The sequence below is a fragment of the Epinephelus lanceolatus genome, chromosome 21, assembly GCF_041903045.1.
Source record: "Epinephelus lanceolatus isolate andai-2023 chromosome 21, ASM4190304v1, whole genome shotgun sequence".
Lineage (NCBI taxonomy): Eukaryota > Metazoa > Chordata > Actinopteri > Perciformes > Serranidae > Epinephelus > Epinephelus lanceolatus.
In genome coordinates, this window is record NC_135754.1 from 39,205,736 (window position 1) to 39,231,038 (window position 25,303).

General features: G+C 42.3%; 1 protein-coding gene across 1 annotated transcript; it reads right to left on the bottom strand.

The window, feature by feature from the left end:
* On the bottom strand, positions 1-24,370 carry LOC117246658 (zinc metalloproteinase-disintegrin-like 2d). The gene is made up of 23 exons (XM_033610548.2): positions 24,210-24,370; positions 23,299-23,405; positions 22,677-22,750; positions 22,480-22,555; positions 20,973-21,049; positions 20,328-20,532; positions 20,160-20,225; positions 18,737-18,799; positions 18,476-18,645; positions 18,307-18,388; positions 18,055-18,194; positions 16,444-16,630; positions 16,001-16,090; positions 13,864-14,062; positions 12,517-12,619; positions 12,184-12,349; positions 12,017-12,097; positions 11,814-11,898; positions 6,779-6,899; positions 6,522-6,681; positions 6,340-6,387; positions 4,250-4,300; positions 1-3,142 (listed from the first exon to the last, which is right to left on the bottom strand). The coding sequence occupies exons 1-23, from the start codon at positions 24,277-24,279 to the stop codon at positions 2,984-2,986; spliced, it is 2,580 nt and encodes an 859-aa protein (XP_033466439.2). The 5' UTR covers positions 24,280-24,370; the 3' UTR covers positions 1-2,983.
* Between the last annotated feature and the right edge of the window lie 933 nt (positions 24,371-25,303).

Here is a 25,303-nt window from a genome sequence, read left to right on the forward strand (position 1 = left end):
TCACTGAGAAAAGTGTTTAATCATTATTTAATACCCATAATAAACCTCTGAGGAAACACAGCGGATACTTTTTTAAATAAAGTGCACTTCATCTGTTGACACAAAGGCATCTCAGGAGTTCATTCAGTTTTTACATTCAATAACGTGACAGATTGAAACCATTGCGATCGCACAAACTGAGATTTTACGACTGATCAGTGATGGTGCCTCTGATTTATAATTTAACAAACAAGGTAGAAACCCTGTGACTGCTGACATGGAAAGATTAAAGTGACTTGTTCCTTGAGGCTCGGTCACACACCTCCCTCAGGACTGGAGACAGACAAAGGAGTGTGTAAATGTTTGAAGCTGAACCACAGTAACTCACACAGCTCATCTGAACACTGTGTGTACCATTCAGAGGTTTTCAAGTACAGTGCAAAATGAAGGCAGACTGGCTTTGGTCACAGTTTAGGGACTGTACAGAAATTATTAGAGAGAGACGGCTTTGACAAAAACTGCTGCGACCTCCTGCCTAAAAACTTTAAGCAGCTACGATTGTTATTTTTATAATAATAGCAGTGTTTGAGATGACGAGGTGGAAGGATAGATAATTATCAGCTGAATCTGCAGCTCCACTTTAGATCAAGTTTTAGCTCATTGTTCATCTGCTTGACTACTTCACTGCTCTGCTTCACTCTCACGGCTCTCACAGCATCGTTTACAGGAAAAACTAAGATGTAAAAAGCCACAGTGCCCGACCTGCTCAGCACCAGACAGCCAACAGACTAACAAGTATAATATTTCTGAGATTAGAAAAATGTAAAAACACCTCCTCAAAGAGGTGCACCATGAAACTAATTCAACAGAGTCAAGCTTTCTTTGCATTAGCTGGCGCGACAAACCCCGATGCCCCTGTCAGAGGTAACAGGCAACATGACGGTGGTTATCAACTTCTTCACTTAACTTCTTCTTTTGGCTCTGTATTGTCTCATAAGACAGGACGTTTGGTGCATACCATAAAACATCAATCAATAGCCCGGGCTATTATTTGCTTAAATCAACAGGCCTATATTTATATTCACACAAAACGAATCAAATTGTTTGTTTAAACCAGTTTGAATATTACTTGTTAAAAAATTAGGCTTCCAATAATATGTCAATTATGAATCATTTATTTGATGTGGCTCCGACAGCAGACAGCCCGTCGGAGAGAAGCTGTGAGTCACGGCATTTGAGGGTTACGTTGCCCGGCACACCGACACAACAGCACTTTATCGTGTTAAAACCATCCTCACAACTTGGATTAGTTTTCATGAAAAACACTTTTGATTCTTTTGATCTGAGGACCCATGCAGACTAATGGAATATGAGTAACTCAAGGAGTCGACACATAATGGAGACGGGCCTCTAATGGAGACGGGCCTTTATATGTCAGAATGTGTGGCTACACTGGGCTAGAAAAAGGGACTGTGCATTTAATTGGGACGAGGCTATTACTTGAAGTTTTACAGTATTCTGACCACACTATAACGCAACATGAACCTATCGTGAACCATGTACGTTTGCCTATGAAGAATATGACAAAACAGCGAGAAGCGACTCTGTCACTGCAAGTAAGGTGAGAAACGAATGCTGGCAGGAAATGACGAATTATGTAAAATTCTACGTTAATGCGTTCATGTCACTGCTCTGTTTATTTCTAAGGTGACAGCTGCACGTTCAACAGCTCTTAAACGTTAAACTTTACACAGCAGATTTAAACCTTTAACTCAAGAACTGCATTAAGGGACTGACGCTGTCTCACACTGAAGGAGACGTGGAAATCACTTTAGCTTTTGGCCAAATCAAAGGGAACTGAATTATACTGATTGAATATCATCTGTGATCAATACCATCAGACTAATATAATCAATGTTCTAGTTCAGGTTCTGTTAGCTGTGATGTACCAGCAGTGTGAAACCGACTTCAGCAAATCAGGACCGGGCATAAAAACATAACCCAACGTGGTCGTGTTATCGAATGGTTTGAAGGAACTGAACACAAATAAACTCATCCTGATCGATAACATAGTGAACGATCAATGTGTAACTCTGCCTGTGACTTTATAAAAGGCTCCTTGTGCTTCCTGAGTTGGCGAGCGGACCAGAGAACATGACAGACACACTCAGTATTCAATCAGAGCAACAAATAAAATAAAACAACATTCTTGTTCAGATGTTCTGCATCACAACCTGCGTGCATGTTTGTTCCCATGGCAACTGGATGCAGACAGTTTGCTGAACTGTCGCCTGTTTGCATGGCTTTAACATAACGTTACGACTCAACAGGTTTGAATTTATAACGTTTTCCCTCAGCTGAGAATCTCAAGACTGGCTGGTGACTGTCGAGTGACGTCATTTCCAAAGGAGCTGATTAGTGAAAGATGCTTGTTTGTCCAATGAAGCCCAAACTCTGAACATAAACTGGTCCCGACCAGGTTAGGTGTGCAGCGTATGTTACCATGACGATCTAACCCGGTTTTAAGAGAGTCACCTTTGTAACATGGAAAACTCTGCTGTTGAAATCTGGTTCTGTGGTGCAGCCCTCATATCCTCCAAAAACTACCCCCCCATCAAGGAATAATACATCACACTATAATAATTTTCATACAGTCCCTTAAAAAGACATTAAATAAATATTAAGTACATTTTCATGTGAGCACCACTTTGGTCACGCTGTAATGAGACAAGTTAAACGAACACACAACAACTGCAGCTGCAGTTACAGCAGTTTGCCCCAAAATCAGTTTTCCACAGCAGCTGTGATGCTGTCGGTCATCAAAGACATTCTCAGCCGGTGAAGCTGCGCTCACTGAAGCCATCTTTAAGACAAGAGTAAAGTTTTCCAAAGTCTTCCATCTCTGTGACTCACACACGTGATCCCAGAGAGGATCTCACTCTCTCTGTAACTCCACGCTGGACGTCTGAAGCTTTGGTTCAACCTGATACTTCTGATGAGATTTTCATGTGAGTCGCACAATGTGTGGCTTCACTGGGGGCACAGGAGGAGGACTGGGCTTGACTGGAGGTACAGGAGGAGGACTGGGTTTGACTCGGGGTACAGTGGGAGGACTGGGCTTGACTGGAGGTACAGGAGGAGGATTTGGTTTGACTGCCGTATACTGAAAAACAAAACAAGATCAATTTTAGACAGATTTATTATAAATGTGAAGTTGCTGCATCTGCACAAAAAACTGTTCGTTTTGTTGGGATTTAATTTGGTCCCAAAAAGAGAATCGCAGTGTAACCTTCCTATGACAGATATTTGGCTGCGACTTTAAAGGGGAACTAATGTTGTTTTCAACCTGGGCCCTATGTTCAGATCTGCTTTTGTCTAAATGAGTGATAGGATGTTCAATATGTGACATGTCTCCAGTATGAAGCTAGGGCTGACCTGCCTGCAGCCTGTGAGCGCACGCTATATTAAATAATAGGGCACTCAGACAGCGTCAAACAACGTCAAAATACATCCACTAAAAGTGCATTTTTTCACACAGATAGGTTCGGATTGTTAGTATAATTATCTGACAACATAACGGAAAGGAGAAATGAACGTGTGTGTTTACCTTTAGCTGGATTCAGACATGTTCCTCTGCCTCAATGACCCGATTTTGACCAACTGGATCTGGATGAGCCATTTGAATGTGATGAGCGCCCGTATTTATTTGAACACGGAGTACACGGACGTACACGGACGCAGAGCTCATTGAAACTGAAGAGCGGACGAGGAGAGAGAGGGAGCAGCAACAGGCAGAGGAACATGTCTGAATCCAGCTAAAGGTAAACACACACGTTCATTTCTCCTTTCCGTTATGTTGTCAGATAATTATACTAACAATCCGAACCTATCTGTGTGAAAAAATGCACTTTTAGTGGACGTATTTTGACGTTGTTTGACGCTGTCTGAGTGCCCTATTATTTAATATAGCGCGTGCTCACGGGCTGCAGGCAGGTCAGCCCTAGCTTCATACTGGAGACATGTCACATATTGAACATCCTATCACTCATTTAGACAAAAGCAGATCAGAACATAGGGCCCAGGTTGAAAACAACATTAGTTCCCCTTTAAGGCAAGAAACTCTGGTTACAGCAGCACAACAAACACAAAGAAGACCTCACATCAGAGAAGCTGGTGCCAACAAATCTAAAATCAGTTATTAGAGTTGTTGGTTGAAGATCAGCTTCAGGACTGTTGAAGTGAAGTGAGGGCAGCTGCAGGTGTGACTCACCTGTGTGTTACTCAGCGAAGGTAAAGGTTTAGATGGAGGTAGAGGTTTTGTCTGTGGAAGACAAGAACACATTTGTTTTATTCATCACTTTAAATTCTCAAAGTTAACAGACTAAACAGATCTGACGTGGAGTTACATCTGGTGATATTCTATATTTTCTTTGTGTCATTAAATCCCATAAAAAGAGCCAAACCAACACAGGACATCAGATGTTATCTTCTTCCTGTGTGTCACAGAGCTCCATTGTTTTTCAAAAGCTATTCATCAGTGAGACACACTGTTCAGACACAGTCACACTGAGTGACGTGTCCCTTAATGACCATAAACACTGTACACTGTAGTTTATTATGACTCAATCCCACATACACCCAGGCCCACCATCGGGGGGGGGGGGGGGTCCAAAGAGTACAGGTGACCCAGCCCAAGGCCAAGGGGGGCCCCAGAAAAGGTCAATCAAGTCGCACATTGAGTAACGCAGACTCATGTTAGCGGATAACACCTGCTGTATTGGAAAACACAGGTATCATATTCATGTAGAGGACCTGAAGCATCCAGTGGGATCAGCCATGTTGAAAAGGGGCCAAATAACGCTCCAAAGTCAAGCTACATTTTATTTTGGCGAGGGAACAAGGAACACTGCCTTTTTCAAAATGGTGTGTTTGAAATGTTTCTGCACACTGAGCTCTCTGAGCAGTCTTGTATTGCATACATTGGATATAAGTGTAAAACTGTGAGTTGACAAACATAAACTCTTCACACAGTCTGACCTGTGTTAATCACAGTAGCTTCAAGAATGAATCAGAAAATGAAGACAAATATTTGTTCACTCATGATTTGATCTGATGATTTAATGCCTTTCAGTCAACGTTTGATTTTAGTTTTTTCAGTCATTCAGCAGAGGTGTCACACGTGTCGGCCCAGGACACACACGTGACACCTCTGCTGTTCAGTTTAAGAGAATAATGTCTCAACACAGAGACAATACAAAGTACACGTGGAAATATAATTAATAGTATTATATTCGCAGGAAGTATAAAGTGATGTTTATGTCCTGTTTATATCCCCAACATCGAACATCTTGTCCCCCGCGCCCATATGTCCCAACGGCTGTTCTGCACACATCGTGCTGCCACCACAAATACTCACTTCAGCACCAAATGTGGATTAATCCGCGCTTAAAAATAGTCCCCAACAAATGTGCTGTTTCCTCCTGTTTGTTTGATAAAAAATGCAGCGTCCAGCTGTTTTAGAAAGTTCTTACAATTACTGACTCTTTTTTAAGAATGAAACCATGCAGTATATTTCTGATGTGTTTGTAAATCAAATGTTCAGTAGGACCCAACGAGCCACAGGGAGGTCTGAGAGGCGCACAAACACACTGACTTCATTCACTTCCTTTTGCCCTTATTCCATAAAAAATAAACTGAGCTGATTACGTGACTAATGAAAATGAATATTTCACTAACATTCTGGTTTACATGCAGCTGAGCATACTGTGATTAACATTCAGTTTACAGCCAGCGGCAGACGAGTTTGAGCGTGCCTCCTTTTTTCATTCCTTTAATTACTCTCTTGCAAAGGTCAGCCCTGTGATATGTGCACGTGGCCTAATACCTGCTGATATCCAAGGCTTTCATATATAAAGGCAGGTGTGACTCACAGATGTGGGCTTTACTTGTGGGCATGCATCTCTCCCTCAGCCGTGCAAACTGTTGGCTGGTTGGTTTGTGTGCAACACATCCATGACAGAACAGGGACGAGGCTGTGTCCAAAGAATGCTCCGAAAACCTGATTAACATCTGCGTGTATCACACATGTCTTAATCTGGATTATCCAAATGGAATATGCTGTTTACGTGTTTGAATAATAGTGTAGTATTAGTTTGCATGTGAACACACTCAGTGTTGGTTCTGGTCGTTTCATGGGGCCTATACACCGTTGAGCAGTGTCACGCCACACGTCTGGACACAGATAACTTTCTCCATGTATTATTAAATTTTTCGAACTTTAGCAGCCAGCTCTGAATGTGATCCTCAGTTTGCATTATGCATCAGATCATATTGCAAGTTTCTCTTTTCTTTGTAGCTTACCGGCTCAGTTTGTGAGGTCACACACTCTGAGGAGAGTTTCTTTGGTGGCTGGAAGAGAAAGAAAAGAAGTATCAAAGTACTTTGACATTATAAAGCGTCCGTCTGTAACCTGCCCACACACGAGTTCATCCCTGAGCATGAATTTCCATGAGTAATTGCTTCAGTCTCGGTGCTGTCTGTACCTGTGGAGCAGCTCTGCAGGGACTCACACGAACCATCAGAGGAGTGCAGGCTTGTGTTGCTGTTGACTCCATGAAAGTGGGCTGACTGATCTGAGGTCTGTCTTTAACACTCGACTCCTGGAACATCGGGTTCAGCTTGTCGGGGGCTGAATGCACTTTCCTGTGAACATGACATGTTTTCAGCTGAGGAAGTAGAGAACAAAGACACAGACGCAGACAGAGCCGGACATGAGACACAGGAGAGTTGATCCAAGTACCTTTTGGAGATGTAGTTGTCCATGTTGTCCTTTCTGCAGCACATCAGCCCTGCAGTCACCGCAGTGATCACCACCAGGATGGAGATAGTTGCACACACACCGGCTATTATCCCAATCTGACCTGCATGTGTGGACATGGAAGTGACACTGTTACAGCTGCACATTGTTATAACATCATATCTGTTGTTATAATCTGTTCTGTACGTGGCGAGACGATTGAACGATTGGATGCGCTCCTTTGGTCCACACTGAAATATCTTTATATGATGTTCATGTCCTGCAGAGGATGAACTGTAGTAACTCTGGTGACCCTTTGACGTCTTATTTAGCATCATCATCGCATCAAAATGAAATCTGTCTAGTTTGGTTTATGACTAAATATCTGACATGTAACTCCTGACATTCCCACTGTGCTGTTCAGTGCTCATTAGCAGGTCTTAGATGTTAAACATTAACATGCTAAACATCAGCCGTTAGCATTTAGCTCTCAGCTACACTGTGACAGAAATGGTCTCATTAAACAAGACAAATGTTCCAGAGTCTCTGAATGCACTGACCGCATGAGTTATTCTTTCATACTGTTACAACAACACACCGACTGATAACAATGAGACGTGTTTCTTGTTTTAACAAGAGGCTGATTTGTGTAATAACAGGAAGTCTTTGAGACATGAAGATCATTTTGTTAAAATAAGAAATGTTTCTCATTTAGAACTAAATCATATTAATAAAGTGAGACGATCAATGGCAAACAATAAAAGGGTTGAACTGTACAATGACAAAGCTCGGTGACGAAAACAAGAAGAAAGCTGTTCTTCAGAAAAGGGTAGTGTAATATCCAGTCAGCAGTTGTATTATTAGATGTTTTCAGACTGGAGGAACTTCATCATGGTTCTGAAACCCCCTTTTATTGTGTCCAAACCACAAGAACTAGGAACAACCATAGTTACTACAATGCAGTTTTGAGGGACAACTTTAGCAGCTCCCATTTCAGAGTCCGTGCTGGGGTTGAGCCCAATACTCGGATGAAACAAGTGTCCGGTACAGACGAAGTACTTTTAACAAATACAAGTAAAGTAAAGTAAGTGTAAATTGAAGAAAAGTAAGTGTAAAGTAACCTAGGGAGCATCAGGCGGGATTTCAACGTTGAATTCTAGTTGAAAACACAGTGATTTTTGGTCTGAACGTCTAAAACCTCTTTTCATCTTTTCAAGCAGCTAAAATGCGCTCGCAGCATCAAGTTGCACATTAAAGAGAGACGATACTGATACGTGTGCAGGTGTTTCTCTAAAGTCATGTTGCACTGGTGGCTGAAATGTGGTTTACACAAAGACATGATTTCAACACATTTAATGTTTAATATAAAATGTCATAAATATATATATATAAGCTACACGTGTGCAGTCTGTGTGCTGCCAACAAGAAGCTTACAGATCTGTACATTCTGCATGATTCCTGCTGTAAAGCACATGTGCAACTACTTTGCTGTTACAGTTCAATCAAAGTCTTTAAACAGTCAGTCAAAAAAACTTTTATGTTTGAACGATTTTTAAACGTCTTTTCAAAGGAAATTTTCAGTTTCAGTTTTCAGATGTGATCAAAAATGATCTGAATCTTAATTCTGGAATTGTTCTGTAAATAATTTTCCAATGAATAATAAATATAAAAGTTGTTATATATAGTAACAGCTTCTGATTAGGCCCCGCCTGCTTTTGATTTAAACCACACCCACTTTTAGTCCTCCGCCCATTCCGAGTATAAATACGGATACAGATAATTTAGTTGGTGGAACAGATACAGACACAGATAATGGTGTACTCGCTCATCCCTAATGCGTACTCTGCAGCACAAAAGGAACCATGGCTGACGTTAAGTGTACGCTGACTGGTCGAACATTGGAGCCAGTGCACCGCAACAAACAACAGCCAAAACAAAACCTAAAGCTTTGGTCCGACAATGAAGTCCAGGCGCCACTGAGCATATACGTATGCGACGGTGGAAATTCAACATGATTTTTGTGATTTTTGCGTCAGCACTCAGACTGTGCCACGTGACATTTGTCGCCACCCTGGCTCTGTTCTAGCTCAGCTTTGTTCACCTCCACCCTGTTTTCAGACCAACAGCAAAGAGTTACAGAGCACAGCTGGACATGAACTATGTTGTCCACCTGCCTCTGTGTCTGGTGGATTCCAGTATCTGCCGCCTGTCAGTGGGTTACTGTTGATCACTGGCTGATGAGTGAAGTAAGTCTCGCAGCCACTTACAGATTCTACCTGCATCTGGCTGGCAACAGTTTGCTGTTACTTGGGCTCGCTCAGGGCTCAGTGGGCTCCCTGAAGGTTGTTGTCACTCATAGTGTAGTTGGCTCCATCAGCCAGAGTTTGTTCACTCGCTTCCTCATTTATCTGTGTTTTTAGCCGATTACTTTGAAGACTAAATTATTGCACAATCACTGAGCAAGCTTTGACCGTAACAACAGGGCGGTGCATGAATGAAACAGCACTTCTGCGCTTCACTTTGCTCCTCTTGAAGTCACTGAGCTCTTTAGTTCTGGTTAGATACAGCAGATGTTAACACAAGCTTTAGAGAGTTTCACTTTTCTTCTACAACATAAAATATGTTAGTAAACGCACTGTTTGTAAAACTTGAAGCTTTTGTGTTGTATAAAAGGCTGTTGCTAATAAGCTAACATTAAGCTATAAACCAGGGGTGTCAAACATACGGCCCGGGGACCAGAACCGGCCCACCAAAGGGTCCAATCCGGCCCACTGGATGACTTTGCACACCTAATGTTGATGCACTAGTGAAGGCTGATTTCAGAACACGATCACGGCGACCACGGCTTTACAGATCCATTGTGGTGGCAGTGTTGAAGTCATGTGACTGTGGTGTAGTTTGTTCATAGCAGACGTGTCAAAGTCATTTTAGCACACAGGCCACATACAGTGCAGTCTGATGGCAGGTGGGGCTGACCAGTGAAACCATTGCACAATATCCTATAAATGACAACATAATGTTGGAAGAAGTAGAATTTAAAAACACTGAACTGCAGTTCAGATGACAAACAGCCTGTGATGTCTCCAGAAGACTAAATGCATTTTTTCCACAGTCTGCTGCTCACTGTCATTACATGTGCATGTTTCTACACATTTCCTCTCCTGTGTCATAATCCCAACATCACCACACCAAACTACAGAGAGAGAAAAGACCTGTGTTGTGGTCGAGGGTGAAAAAGCCTCTGAGGCAGCGTTTGACATGAAGAAAGCAACTCATTGTTTAACTCGCCCTCTTCCACCTCTCAGCCTTCACAAGTGCAAAGTCATCCAGTGGGCCGGTTCTGGCCCCTGGGCCGTATGTTTGACACCCCTGGTTTATAGTCTAACGTTAGCTTTTTACTTCTGGCAATTGCATTTACATTAAACAAAAAGAATCATAAAAGTTGTGTTTATGTGTGAAGATTATGTTGCTGAACAAAACCTGTGAGGATCATAAACCTGAGTTCACCACACAGTTTATTTTCTGCAATAATCCAGAATACAATAGAAGAATGCTGTTGGCCTGTTGATGAGGGAACCAGGGCGATGCTAACAACAACATCCCTGCAGCTCTCTCTGCTCCTTGTGCAAAAAAGACAACGACTCATATTCTGTTGTTTTACTATATAATGAGGAAAACTGTGTGTGTGTGTGTGTGTGTGTGTGTGTGTCTGTGTGTGTGTTCCACGTTTTTCTCCTCACTGACTTGGTCAATCCATGTGAAATTTGGCACAGTGGTAGAGGGTCATGGGAGGATGCCAATGAAGCAATATTACATCAATTGGCCAAAGGGGGGCGCTATAGCAACCCATTGAAATGTCAAACTTTGAATGGGCATATCTCATGCCCCGTATGTGGTAGAGACATGAAACTTTGCACAGAGATGCCTCTCCTCATGAGGAACACATTTGCCTCAAGAACCCATAACTTCCGCTTATATAGATTTTCCGCCATTTTGAATTTTTTGAAAAACACTTCAAATGGATCTCTTCCTAGGAAGTTTGAGCGATCTGCATGAAACTGGGTGAACATAATCTAGGGACCAATATCTAAAGTTCCCTCTTGGCAAAAGTTGGAAAACTTACTAAAACTGAGCTTCTATAAGGCAATGAATATTGCGGAGGGCGTGGCTCATCACATAAAGGTGTATAACATCTCAAGGGTTTCACCCATCACCACGCAACTTTGTAGGCATATGACCACACATAATCTGAGGGGACCCCTCCATTATTGACCCCATCAAACAAAATGGGGGCGCTAGAGAGCTCATTTCTTATCTAGGCCTAACCGCCATATGGATTTTTACTAAACTTGGTAGATATGTAGAACAGGACGCCTCAAGGTGACTGGAGAAATTTAACTCTAATTGGCAACTGGGTGGCGCTATAACAACAGAAAAATGCTTCAAAATGGCTAAAATGCGACCGATCGCTGTGGCTCCCCCTGTGGACCAATGTTGGTGTTGTTTCTAATGTTTGGTATGACTAAGTCATGGTATGGTATGCTGTACATAATCACGGAAACTGTCAGTGTGTCATTCTGTCAGTCAGTCATTCTGTCTGTCCCACGTTTTTCAAACACTGTCTGAATACATTGCTCTTCTTAATGGCTTCAGTTGACTATTTAATCTGCAATTTTCTTATGACCTGTATCCCAAACACACACCATGTGAAACTGTACGTGGGCACCTGTGCACTCAATGGGTACGGACTAGTTTTTCTAAGTTGATGAAACAAGACAGGGCAGCGCAGCTTCAGCAGGAACTAAGTTTTTAACTGAGGTCAAAAACTCTTGATGAGGTCGGTGCTGGAAGAAAAACGATCACTCATAGTGAATCATTCATGTTTCCTCCTCACTGCTGGAGTGATACATGGAGCAGGTGTGACCTGTTTTTGTCTGCGCTGCTCTCTGAAGGCCACTGACCTTCAGCTTCATCAGATATATAACATTTTGTGTTTAGCAACCACACAAACACATTTACTGTGACAAGTGTCCCGTACCTTGAGGTAAGTCTGCATACTGGATGTCGCAGTACGGTGGAGCCCAGCCAGGATTACAGTGGCACTCGTTCTTGTGATTACACACCTGAAGATAAAATGCAGAACATTTATCTAAACATGAGTCAGGCACTTGGACTTCGGTCCAGAGGAGTCAAATTGAAAACAGCTGTTGGTGATGTCATACCCTAAAATAACTCACTCACCCCATTGTTGTTGCATTTCTTCTCACAATCCTCCTTCTTCCCATAAACAGACATGTCCACACATCTGTTGCCGAGACAAATCTGCACACAAATGTTAGATTGTGAGCAAAACATCCACCATAACTGACACAGCTCCACGTCATGTGTCTCCCTGCTGCAGCTTTTACCTTATTTGGTCCACATTTGGTTCCGTTTGGCACCATGTCCATGTTTCTGGTCTTGTCGTCCTCCACAACTAGTTTACACTCGATCTTGTACACGGTGTAGGATGCCCCTTTACCTGTGATGGACTCGCCGCCTCCTCCACAAAATATAGATCCACACATAAGGTTCCTAAAGACACAGAACAAAGTGATGAAAACAGCCTCAAACATACAACTCTTGATGTGTGTTTTGACACTGATTTGTTTTGTGTGCCAGGTTTCCTTCAGGTGCATTTTGTGATCAGTTTTTTGAGCCTGGTCTTCAGCAGGAAGTTCAGTGTAACGGTTGATACGTACTGGGCAGAGCAGGGGGTGTAGCCAAATTTGGTCCTCCCACAGTTGGCACCTTCTTCGCCCCGTTTGTTCAGGTTAAAACACAGATCTGGTCCAACTATGGCCCCTGAGGAAACAAATATAGACAGGTTTTCATTTAATGACGATCTCTCACCAGATGATTTTAATTAAATCTGTCAAATTATAATTCTGGCAAAAAGTCAAAGTTAACATATTATCTCAATATCTGTATTTTGAATTATTCTTTACATCATTACAAACTCTGCTGTGCAGCCATTTGAAATCACTTTCGTGGAAATCCTAAAGTTTCCAAAGATAACTGATGTGAACGCTGAATTTTGGGGGAAATTATGTACAAGACACTAAGAACATCTCAAGTGGTGTTAACAGGGGTGCAGTGCTGCTGGGGCGCACCAGAACATTGATCTGTCACTTTTTTTTTCTCCAAGTGAGGAAATGAAATATTCTCAGCTTGCATGACACGGCTCTGATACTTTCGAAGATCCAATATTCATGAAAGCATATGTGATGCAAGAGAGACAATAAAAACAAAGAGAGTAGTTAAAGTTGTGACACTGACATTTAAGGTGTCAACTTATGATCTGTTTTTTTTTAGATTATTTTTTGGGCTTTTTGCCTTTAATCGACAGGACAGTGTGGAATGGAGAGAGAGAGAGAGAGAGTGGGGGGGATGACATGCAGCAAAGGTTGCAAGCTGGAATCGAACCTGCTACCGCTGCAGTGAGGCATTGCCTCTGTACATGGGGCGCCGGCACTATCCACTATGCTACCGACGCCCCAAAACAAGCCACAACTTAACTGTGTGCACGTCTACAACAAACACAACCGGACACCCCGATCAGTATATTTGGCTTTGCCAACAGCGATCCATTAAACTATGACCGTACTGCCTCAACACCAGCACTAATGCTCGGCTTGGAATCATTAGTGCTGGTGTCAGACACTGTGCCAGAAGAAGATTTTAGGGGTTCAGGCACAAAAGACGGAGTGTTGCATGATGTTGGGATGTCATTAAAATTGGACGTAGTAAAATGGACTTTGATTTTTAACGACTCAATTCTTTTTTGGACGCAGAGACTCCTATTTTCTGTGAGGGTGCTATTCATTCAAATCTCTGTGATCCTCTGTGTCCTACAAACACAAACAACTGAAGCAAAGTTTCTTAGAAAAAGCCGTTTCCACCATGTGACGGTGAAATTTACTGAGACGACTAGAAACAGACTAATTATCACAGCCCCTTCAGGCTCAGCTTGTCTATTCAGAAAACAAGGAAAACAGTGGAACCCCTGTTTTTAGTTTTTTATCCCGGCAACAGTGTGTTGAGAGTACCTTGTCCAAACAGCCTCCAGCAGTGCTGCTCATGAGACGGGCATTGTCCATTGTGGCAGTAGCCCTGCACCCGGTCGTAGCAGGGCTTGCCGTTCATCTCAAAGCTGTCTTCGGGACAATCCTCTGACGCTCCGGTGCAGTATTCAGGCAGGTCACAGTCACCTGCTGACTTTCTGCACACACTTCCAGCCAGTTGGAGCTGTGGGTTAAAGTGCATTTTAGGTGACTGAGGAAGAATTAGTTCAAGCAGAAGTTGGTTCAGCTGTGTACATAATTAGCTGTGTATTTGTGCTGCATTGCATGACTTGCACCACCTCTACATTTGAGGAAGGATGTGGTGAGTTACAGTACATGGAAACAGCAGGATATCACCCTCTGTTTCCTGTTGTTAGAAGAACTGCTGCTGTTTTAATGTGGTTTGAAGAATAACCTCCTCCTGTGGCCATTATAATGCAACAGTTATTAACAGGGTGTGTCTGTGCCAGTGGCCTTGCTGTAGCCTGCACACACTGTGGTGAAAGGGTAGGGACATTTCAGCCATACTAGCAGAAACTGGATTGTCATGAAATTTGGTTCAGACATTTGTGTTCCAAGAGGGTGAGTTCTACAGACTTTGGTAATGCTCTGATTCCTCCAAAAGTGACAACAGCAGGCCAAAGTTCTCTAAGTTATTGCAGCCAGGTCTTAGTGTCTGTAGCGTCTCTATGGCCCTGTCTACACCTGGTATTAACATGCATGTTGGATGACCCAATCCAAGTGGACAGCGTTAAATACAAATGTAAACAACCACCAAGACACGTTGTAATCCGATCTGACCACATATCTTTTGCAGTGTAAACACTATGTGTCCTGATGCATCACCAATAAGGACTCCATCATCAGTGCAGGATGTGGTGGTTGCCTTGGTGACACCATGCTAACACTCTATCATGAACCCATTTGTCCAACCTTTGGCCCGATGGAAGGAGATGTGTTGAATTCTGCCGACAGCGATATCTCCAGCTGTGCTGACACCATGTTAATACCAGGTCTAAACGAGGCCTTTGAGATGCTCCGGGCTTTTCACTGACTCCAACATAAACCCGTCCATGTCATCACTCGACGGTCAGAGCAATGGACGTAGTATAAACAATGAGAACGCCCACTTCAGGTGGATGGGTCCGGAAAGCACAGGACTTTGACCCAGGAGACCTGCTTGAAACTAAAAGTCAACGTTTAGTTTTCTTGTCACATCAGTCGTTAGTCAAGTGAGTCATCAGTGACTCGTTAGTAAAGGTGGGTACAAAACTACCAAATTACGTCCGTATGACTGAGAACCAATTCATGCTAAATCCATCGGTGCCGAATTTCAGTACCTGAGAGCACATCTGGGTGAGAACAGCTGGTTTAAACAAGAGGCAAAGTGCCACAAAGTGCCCTGAAGCTTAGAAGCCAGGCACAGAGCTGTGATTGAATGTTTGTCATTACAGAGAGAGTAAAGTACCAAATAAAGTTCCCTTGGGTGCCAAATTCCAGGTACAGGAACTGGTACCAGTATTGGACCCAATGCTGCTGCCAGCTGCTGCTCAAGCGTCAAAATATGACGAGTAGGGATGAGATCACGCTGCTTATCCAGTGTGAAATATCTCAAGTCTTTACGGGATGGATTAGCACAAACTTTTGTTCAGATGTTCATGAATGAATGAATGAATGAATGAATGAACTTCCTTTGATGTTCACATGTGTAGTTCTGAGTGAAACATGTTAACCAATATCAGGTGGATTCATCCTCTGGATGATCTGTAATAACTTCATTTATGCCCAGACTTTTTCAACATTTTTAATATGTCCAAGACATTAATGACAAAATGTCTCCTCTTTAGTACTAATTAGCAAATATTAGCTTGCTAACAGGCTAAACTAAGGTGGTGAACATGTGTCACATGTTAGCATATCATATGAGGATGTTAGCATGCTGACGTTAGTGTTTAGCTCAAACCAGCTGTGCAGCGTCACAGAGAAGCCAGTGTCATTAGTCTTGTTAAATCACAGGTTTGGGACCTTCAGGGGAAAATTCATACAGCAAACAGGATCTTACTCAGTTTTTAGCCGACACATTCTGAGAAACCCACTTTAAAAGCTTCATTAATGGAAGTACCTGGCAGTTGTCACAGCATTGTCCATGAGCACACTGGGATCCTTCAGTCAGGCGACAAGTTGAGGCATCACAACAAGGATTCGTGCATTCCTAGGAAAACAATCTTTTCAGCTGTCATGTTTGTGAGTCCAGTTTCAAGTCTAAACAGATCAGATTTTAATCTCCCACACAAGCAGCATCTCTGCCAAGAATGTTTTCTCTCTGGTGGGATGTGAACACACAGGAAAACTATTTTCATTTTTGAGGCCAAACTTCAGCTTCACTGGAATCACCACTGCCTTCTCTTTTATTAGCTGCAGCCTTACACACAGGAAACCACACCGGGTCGCTAAAACAGGAAGCCCAAATGGTATCTACCATCACCAAAGGATATATTTAAACACGGCTCCAAAAGTGACTAATCTCTTACAAGCAGTGCCTTTAGCGTCTGCTGAAGGCTTTACCTCCACAGTGCCACAGTCGCACTCCTCTCCAGGGTCCAGCAGGGCGTTGCCGCAGCCAGGCCCCGGAGCGATGGTCCTAACCGAACTGGGTTTTGACAAGCAGCTGGGCCGAGCTCGTTCCATGAATTCAGCGAGCTGCTCCACACTGCAGGTGCTGAAAAACTCCGGGAAGGCTTCATTTCCTGTCCTGAGGACGAGCAGACACATTTCCTCTTTGTGAAAGACTGTGAAAAATTGTTCATGTTGTGATTCTGATTTGAGATGGAGCAAAAACTTTATCTGCTATATGACTTAAAGCATGTGGACACCAGAACATCACACTCACATGTGACTGCTGAATATTTTAGTGAACAACTGTGGCCAATAATCTGCTGCTCTTTAGCCTGGCTGCAGGGATTTGCTCTCATTCTACTACGAAAGCATCAGCGAGATCACACACTTATTTGGTGACTAGATATGTAGTTCATCCCAAAGTGTTGGATGGGGCTGAGGTCAGGGCTCTGCAGGCAAGTCAAGTTCTTCCACACCAAACTGGGAAAACCATTTCTTTATGGACCTGGCTTTGTACATGGCGGAACAGCTTGTTTGCAATCACGTGACTCATAGGACGTTGGAAAGTCAGATGGAGGGCAGGAAGAGATACATCCATACACTGCATAAACTGGACGTAAAGTGAAGTGCCTACATAAAAGAGTCGGATGAACCTGCAGGCAGCAGGTATCGCCAGAAAACTGAAACTCATATTGGATGTGATCCGATCGTTGTTGAAAACCACCTCGACCCCCGGACCTCTTAACGTTACTAATGTTACCAGGTGATCCAAAGACAGCGTAGAAGAGTCTAGAGGACTGTAACTATTTTGTGTGTGGTTAGATCCACGACTGAAACAGCTGCAGTCTTGTTTTTGGCTCGGGGCATAAATGTGCTTAACTGTCAGTATATTTCACCTCCGTACATGGATGCTCTGCTGTCAGGCTGATGTCATTAGCTAAGGTTGGCTATCTTTAGCCACTACTGTCTACCGACTACGTCAACCGTTGCCAGACATCTAGTGAAACGCCGTTAAAAATCTAGGCTGTAGCTAAAAAACACAGAAGCTGTCACGGCACAGTCACTGCATCCAACTTGAGGCATGTTTAACACAACACTAGAACATTTATGTTTGACATTTGTTGACTCCACTCCTCCAGACTGAAGACAGAGGTTTCTGATATAAACCTGCAGCTGTTTCACAGTGATTTCTCTCTTTTTACTTCTCCTTTTTACGTCCTACTATTTTCAGAAGATTTTCCTAATGTGATCTGTTGGATTGGCCATAAATAGCACAGATCACAGGCATTTGTGCAGTGTTGGTAGTGTTTGCCTCTGGTCGCCTGCTCTCCATCTGGACAGCACACCAGTGTATGACGTCATAGGAGAAGAAGCTATTGGAAGTATTAAGCGGTCTGGATGTGCACATACTTTGGTCACATACTTCTGTATGTGAAAGCTGAATGTTCATGATGTTCCAGCTGAAATATGATTCTTCCAAATAAACAACAATTTGTATCTTGCAAAACTGTATTTGCAGCAGGACAGACCAAAGAGTCGACTTTGCAGAGACGTGCTCACCTGAGCTTTTCTGCCATCACACAGTTCCCACTGTAAGACGGACCACACGTACAACTGAAACCATCATGCGACAGGCCGAAATTGTGTCCCATCTCATGAGCGATGGTGGAGGCGAGGCCTACTGGGTTGTCATGGTGATCCTGGTAGAGAAATGCAGAGCTCTTGCTTTAAATTCAGCAGGATGAATCATACCATTGTGACACATTCCCTCAATCTCTAGAACTAATGTAAGTGAGATGTCATTATTCATACCTGGTTGACTCCACCTGAGTTTCCAGTGCACATGGCAAACTTATTTGCCAGTCCGACTGTGTCTCCTTCAAAATCTGTGCCACTGTTGAAGGAAAAAGTCTCACATCAGGTCAACTTGGCAGCGTGACTTTGTTCAACATCTGCACAGACATATGAGACAGGTCCTCACGTCACAAATTGGGCATTGTCGTGCTTCGTCCTCTTCAAAAGATCAGCTTGTCTCCACAGCAGGAAGTGGTCCAGAGTCGTCTCTGATTTAATGTCAACGTCAATGTAGTCTTTGTACGTCCAAATCTCCAAGCCCACCAGGATGATGCGAATGTTTAGAGGTCGATACAGCTGCAGGCAGAGGAGACAACGTTACTCAGGGGTCAATACACAAGAGCTGTCAGCTAACAATAAAATTACCTTACCGATAAGATAAAATTACCTTGTCAACGTGATTTATAACTCCGAGAACACGGGATTTAGTTTCGCTGCCAAATCGTTTATACTGGAGGAAGAAAGGAGACAAACATGATCAGATTATTTATCCAGCTATCTTCCTGGCAATGTTTTCCAGCTCATCCTATGGGATTTTGAGGCGCTCCCGGGTCAGATGAGATACGTAATATACCCAGCATGTTCTGAGTCTACCCCGGGGTCTCTTCACCAGTTGAACATGCCCAGAAAAGCTCCAAGGGGAAGCGTCCAGGGAGCATCCAGATCAGACCCCTGAACCACCTCAACTGGCTCCTTTTGGCACCAAGGAGCAGAAACTCTACTTCAAGTTCCCTCCAGTTGGCTGAGCTCCTCTCCCTATGTCTACGGCTGAGCCAAGCCACCCTAAGAGGAAACTCATTTCGGCTGCTTGAATCTGCTGACCATAAGTGAGGGTCGTAACATAGATGGACTCTAAAGATTCGCTTTCCAGCTCAGCTCCCTCTTCACAGTGGTCCAGTACAAGCCTGCATTACTACTGATGCTGCACTGGTTCACCTGCCGATCACATTTTACCCTGACTTGTGAAGTGATCACTGATCAGGGTGCCTTCTGGGCGCCTCACGTTGGAGTCGTCAAATTTTTTTTTTCCCATTCCATTCTACCCTCACTCGTGAACAAGACCCCGAGATACTTGAACTCCCTCGCTTGAGTCGCTTAAGGCAGTAACTCTCTCCCAACAAAATTTCGATTTCCTGGTCCTCACCTATGGTCATGAGCTCTGGGTAGTGACTGAAAGAATGAGGTCACAGATACAAGCGTCTGAAATGAGTTTCCTCTGTAGGGTGTCTGGGCTCAGCCTTAGAGATAGGGGGAGGAGTCAGACATCTGGAGGGAGCTCGGAGTAGAGCCGCTGCTCCTTCATGTTGAGGTGGTTCAACATCTGATCAGGATCCTCCTGGTCCAGCTGGTAGGAGGCCCCGGGGCAGACCCAGAACACACTGGAGGGATTATAGATCTCATCTGGTCTGGGAACACCTCGGGGTCCTCCAGGAGGAGCTGGGAAGTGTTGCTGAGGAGAGGGACGTCTGGGTGCTTTGCTTGGCCTGCTGCCCTGTGACCCAGCCCCGGAAAAGCGGATGAAAATGGAAGAGAGGTGAGCCCAACTATGAGTTGGTACCCATCCATCTCCTGCACTGACTCCAGTTCCTTCACTGCCAGAGAGGAGATATTCAACGTCCCCAGAGACAATCCATGATGATTGCCGCCTGGCTGGCAATTCACCCAACCCCAATGCCTCTTCCTGCAGGCGGTGGTCCCACAGGAAGGCGACCCTGAGTTCTGTCAGGCTGTAGCCAACCCCCTGGGTCACAGACCAGATTCATTTCGTGATGGACATTTTAGTTATAAAGAAAATAAAATGAAATATTTACCTCAGCATTGTCCACCACCACAACCAGCTCGACAAACCTCTGTGGACCTGCGATGGGTTTAGTTTTCTGAAGACAAAAAGGAAACAGAAATACAACCTTCGTATTATTATTTAAATGGATAAACCTCACGTTTTTTTCATGGTTTACCATAAAACCCACATCACCTACCCATGACCTGGACCTGAAGAGGCCAGAGAGCGGAGGGCGCTGGGCCTGCTCCTGGTCGTACGGCGTGGTGGTGTTGGAGGAGGAGCCACAGCTGGGGCTGCCGCTGATCTTCAGGTGCTCCCGTCTGTAAACTGCATGATCACCATCGTCAGACTGTCCCAGAGGCTCTATCAGGTAAACCTGCTGCCGGGCTCTCACAAAGCCGCTGCACACAGAGAGTGTTGTGAGGTAAGACTGCGTAAATATGATCCGACAGAAGAATGAAAATAGCTTAATCTAATATAAACACTCTGTAAACACCGGAGTGCAACACATTGATCTGTTCTGTATACATGTCTTAGTTTCACAAATATAAAAGTTTCCACTGAGAAATGTCACGTTGCATCAGAACATTTAAAAACATGATAAAAAGGAAATAAAGTGAAACATATAAGAGTAGAAATACAGTCACAGTGCAGTGTTCTGATGAGCTGCCCCTCGTTAAATCATATATAAAACTTACATCATATTCAGGCTCCAAAAACACATTGAAACAGATTACTAAATATCTCGAAGCAGCACATTTCACAAGTATCTGAGAAACGTTTACTGGACAAAATGTCAGTGGCAGATTACAAACAGGAAGTTAAGACCAGCTTTTCTTACCTAATGCCTGAACAAATCCCAACGCTGACTGAAGAGTCCTTCACGCCCTCGACATGACCGTGATAGTAGCAGTGGTCCTGGACGGAAATACATTCATCAGATTAAAGATATCAGTGCGTTCAGTCTACTGCAGTTGGTTTGTGATTTACATTCCTGTAATGGACGTTACTCACAAAGAGTGTCTTTGTGAGTAACGTCCATTAAGTTATGAATCACACAGCAGGAATGTCAGATCTTTATCATGTTGGGTTCACACTAAGTCCACACTGTGATGTGAGACCTTTAACATTTCATAATTTTGTCATACGATAAATATAAACAGGTTTGCAGATATAGATGTGGCCTTTCCGTCTGTGTAACCTGCATGTATTTGCCATAATGTCTGACTTATAAAATATGTGTTCTGTCTGTGTAGAAATAAATCAAGCAATACATACAACCTGAAAGCATCTGCTAATAGTTTAATATAGTTACACGGATTATCAGTTAAAATGCAGATCAGTAATAACAGTTTATATGAATTTACAGAAATACACTGAATCTGAAAATGGATGATGGACATGACGTTGTAATTTACAGAGAATACGATCATTGTTTTAAAGCTTTAAAATGTGCATCAGTGCAGCAACTAACAGTTATTTTTATAATCACAATCAGAAATACTTTATTGATACCCGAGCGGAAATTCGGACTCATCACAGTTGCTCCGATGTAAAGAATAGAGTATGAAAAAAAGTGTGTAAACAGAGCAATGAATGAAATAAAGGAGAAATTAAATTAATTAAAGGGATAGTGCACCCAAAAATGTAAATTCAGCCATTATCTACTCACCCATATGCCGAGGGAGGCTCAGGTGAAGTTTTAGAGTCCTCACATCACTTGCAGAGATCCAAGGGGAGAGGAGGTAGCAACACAACTCCACCTAATGGAGGCTGACGGCGCCCCAGATTCAAACGTCCAAAAACACATCATTGAAACCACAAAATATCTCCATACTGCTCGTCCGTAGTGATCCAAGTGTCCTGAAGCCCCGACATAAAAAGTTGTTTGGAAAAACCTCATTTGAACTCTGTTTTTAGCCTCATTGTAGCCTGTAGCTCTGACTGCCTCTCTGGGCACCACACTCACGTGTGTGCGCTTGCGCGTCGGGGCTTCAGGACACTTGGATCACTACGGACGAGCAGTATGGAGATATTTTGTGGTTTCAATGATGTGTTTTTGGACGTTTGAATCTGGGGCGCCGTCAGCCTCCATTAGGTGGAGTTGTGTTGCTACCTCCTCTCCCCTTGGATCTCTGCAAGTGATGTGAGGACTCTAAAACTTCACCTTAGCCTCCCTCGGCATATGGGTGAGTAGATAATGGCTGCATTTACATTTTTGGGTGCACTGTCCCTTTAAAATAAAAATAAAAATAAAATGTGTATTATGCTACCTATCCACTCGTACTTCAGATATAAAGATTAAAATATTAAAATAAAATGTAATGTAAATGACAGTAAAGTCTCACCTCGTCTGGTGATGTCGTCACCCGTTTGCCATCCTCTGAATAACGTGTCTCAGTGAAGCCTCTCCCAATGAGATTCCTATAACAAGTACAAGTGGACAAACTGTAACAGACGGACTTCTTTTTCATAGATTTTTAAATATTAAAATGCATGTTTGTTGAGTGGATTTGGAATTATTATTCAAAACAAAAAGATTTACCCGTTTTTTTCCAGATGAATGGTGTGGTTTGTCCCTTCAATGGCCAACTGGTACTGAACCGTGTCAGGATAGAGCTGTAAATGTAGTCACATGGTTTCTATTAATAACTGTAATAATTAGACCAACTTGCAGCACTGGAAGAAAAACAGTAAAAATAGCAAAACCACAGAGATAAAAATACTCTGCAGCAGTTGAAGCCCTGCATTCAGGTTTAAACAAAGATACACAAGTGTTTTCAACAACAGAGACTCATCGTGCAGAATGTTGTATAATTATTTTATATTATTGAATCATTGTTGTTGATGCACAGCTGTGAGAGTAAACTGATTTAGCTGCTTTATAAACTGTTGTTGGATCATTTCATCTGTAACACAATGTGGAAAGTAATCAAGTACATTTACTCTGTTATTTTGTGATACTTTACTCAACTACATAAAATATAAAGAACTCAAAATCAGCTTCTAACTACGTCTACCAGCCACAGCAGTGAGATCCTGCACTAACGTGACGTGTTAAATGTTCCCTCCTGCACTGATCCTTCTGATGTGTGTGTGTGTGTGTGTAAGATCATGTCATGGCTGTCAGGGGTCACAGGTGAGTGAGGAAGATGAGGGCCACTCACCTGGCTCTCCTGCAGGCTCCTCCTCTGCCTCCCCTGAAGTCTCTGAGGCCTGACCACCTCGTATCGCTCCACATGAGACAACAACCCAGACGTCTGCACCACGCAAACTGCACCACACAACACAAACACACTTACATACGTTTACACCAAATATCTGAGCTGCATTTTAATGTGGAGGAAGTGAAACAGTCCCTGATGATGTCACATCCTGGGTTCAGTGGTGCGAAACACATCATCCAGTTAATTCTACTTTACACCTCTGCTCCACACCTGAGAGATCAAATTATGGATTTGTTTACTCCACTTTAACTATTTAAAAGCTGTAGTTACTGATGTTACCTTCAGAGCACGTCATCAGCTTATTAAATGTATTTCTACAGATTAAAGAGCCTTCATACTCTTCCAGGTGTTTTCAGTGGGGCTGAAACCTGCTCGTGTTCTAAACTGAATTAAAACTTTTATCTTCTTACACAGAATAATAACGTGTGTGTGTGTGTGTGTGTGTGTGTGTGTGTGAGAGATAAAAAATAGACCCTGAAGTCTCCACAGTTTAACACCACAGAGATCAGTTTGCAGTCAGGATTTTTACTTATGATACACAGTGTATTGTCACTTTAACGTGAGTTAAACACCACTGCTTCTTCTTTCTTTAACAAACATTGACTTAACATTAAAAAACAAACTTTTCATGCAGTTTTTTCAAACGACACGAGCCTTTAAATATAACATGATTAGTTCCGTCAGAACATGAGCAGCTTGTCACCAATGTGTCCTGTCAACATGCTTCAACTCCTCTGCTCATTATAAACACTTTGTGGTAACGTTACTGACACAGCACAAACTCTTTCCTCCTCATAATAAATATTACACATATATGAATATATAAATATAGGATAAAGTTAATAACCTACCCCATGTCAGCCACAGTCGGACCGTGTTCCGTCCCATCATGGTGCTCTCTGTTCGGCCTCCGCCGCTCATCTCCCGTTAACTCAGCCTCCGTGAATCATCGGTGACACACAGCTGGAGCTCCTCCTCCGGTCGGTCCTTATCGCCGCCTCACGTAGTTACCGGAATAAACCCGTCAATGCAGCCGCGGTTACGAGAAACACGCAAACCGGACTTCCGTGTCCGGAATAAAACGTGTCAAAATAAAAATCACTGTACTGTCAGACAATATATCGAACATTTTATTAATAATATTTCATACATTTTATAAATAATATTTCGGACATATAATTAATTAATTGTTAATTAATTTTATCAATATGTATCGGTCTTTTTTTCCAATACTTTTTCGGACATTTTAATAAAAAAAAAAAAAAATCGACATTTTATAAATAGTTGTCGGACATTTTAATAATAACATTTCGCACATTTTAATAATGCTTTTTCGGACATTTTGTCAATAATTTTGCGGATATTGTATTTATCTTTGTCGGAGATTTTATCAATAATATTTCGTACATTTTATGAATAATTTTTTGGACATTTTATTTATATCTTTTCGGAAATTCTATTTGTATCTTATGTACATTTTATTTATAATTTTCGGACATTTTATTAATACTTCTTAGATATTTTATCAATGATATTTCATACATTTTATGAATTTTTTTTCCGGATATTTTATTAATATTTTTTTCGGACATTTTATAAGTAATATTTCTGATATTTTATCATTTTTTTCTGTCATTTTATTAATATTCTACGGACATTTTATCAACATTTTTAGGACAGTTTATGAATAATATTTCGGACATCGTATTAATATTTGTCGGACATTTTATTACAAAAATTTCAGACATTTTATTGATAATATTTCGGACATTTTATTAATATTTCTTAGATATTTTATCAATGATATTTCATACATTTTATGATTTTTTCCCCCGGACATTTTATTAATATTTTTTCGGACATTTTAATCAATAAGTAATATTTCGGAAATGTTATTTACATTTTTCGGACATTTTAAAAATAATATTTCTGCTATTTTATGATT

Excerpts from the sequence above, each read along its gene's own strand:
- LOC117246658 (XM_033610548.2), bottom strand. The coding sequence starts at position 24,279 with ATGAGCGGCGGAGGCCGAACAGAGAGCACCATGATGGGACGGAACACG. Across the intron at positions 16,631-18,054 it reads GTGATGGCAGAAAAGCTCAG|GACAGGAAATGAAGCCTTCC; the intron begins GTGAGCACGTCT and ends GCTCGTCCTCAG. Across the intron at positions 6,388-6,521 it reads CCTGCAGAGCTGCTCCACAG|CCACCAAAGAAACTCTCCTC; the intron begins GTACAGACAGCA and ends TTTCTCTTCCAG.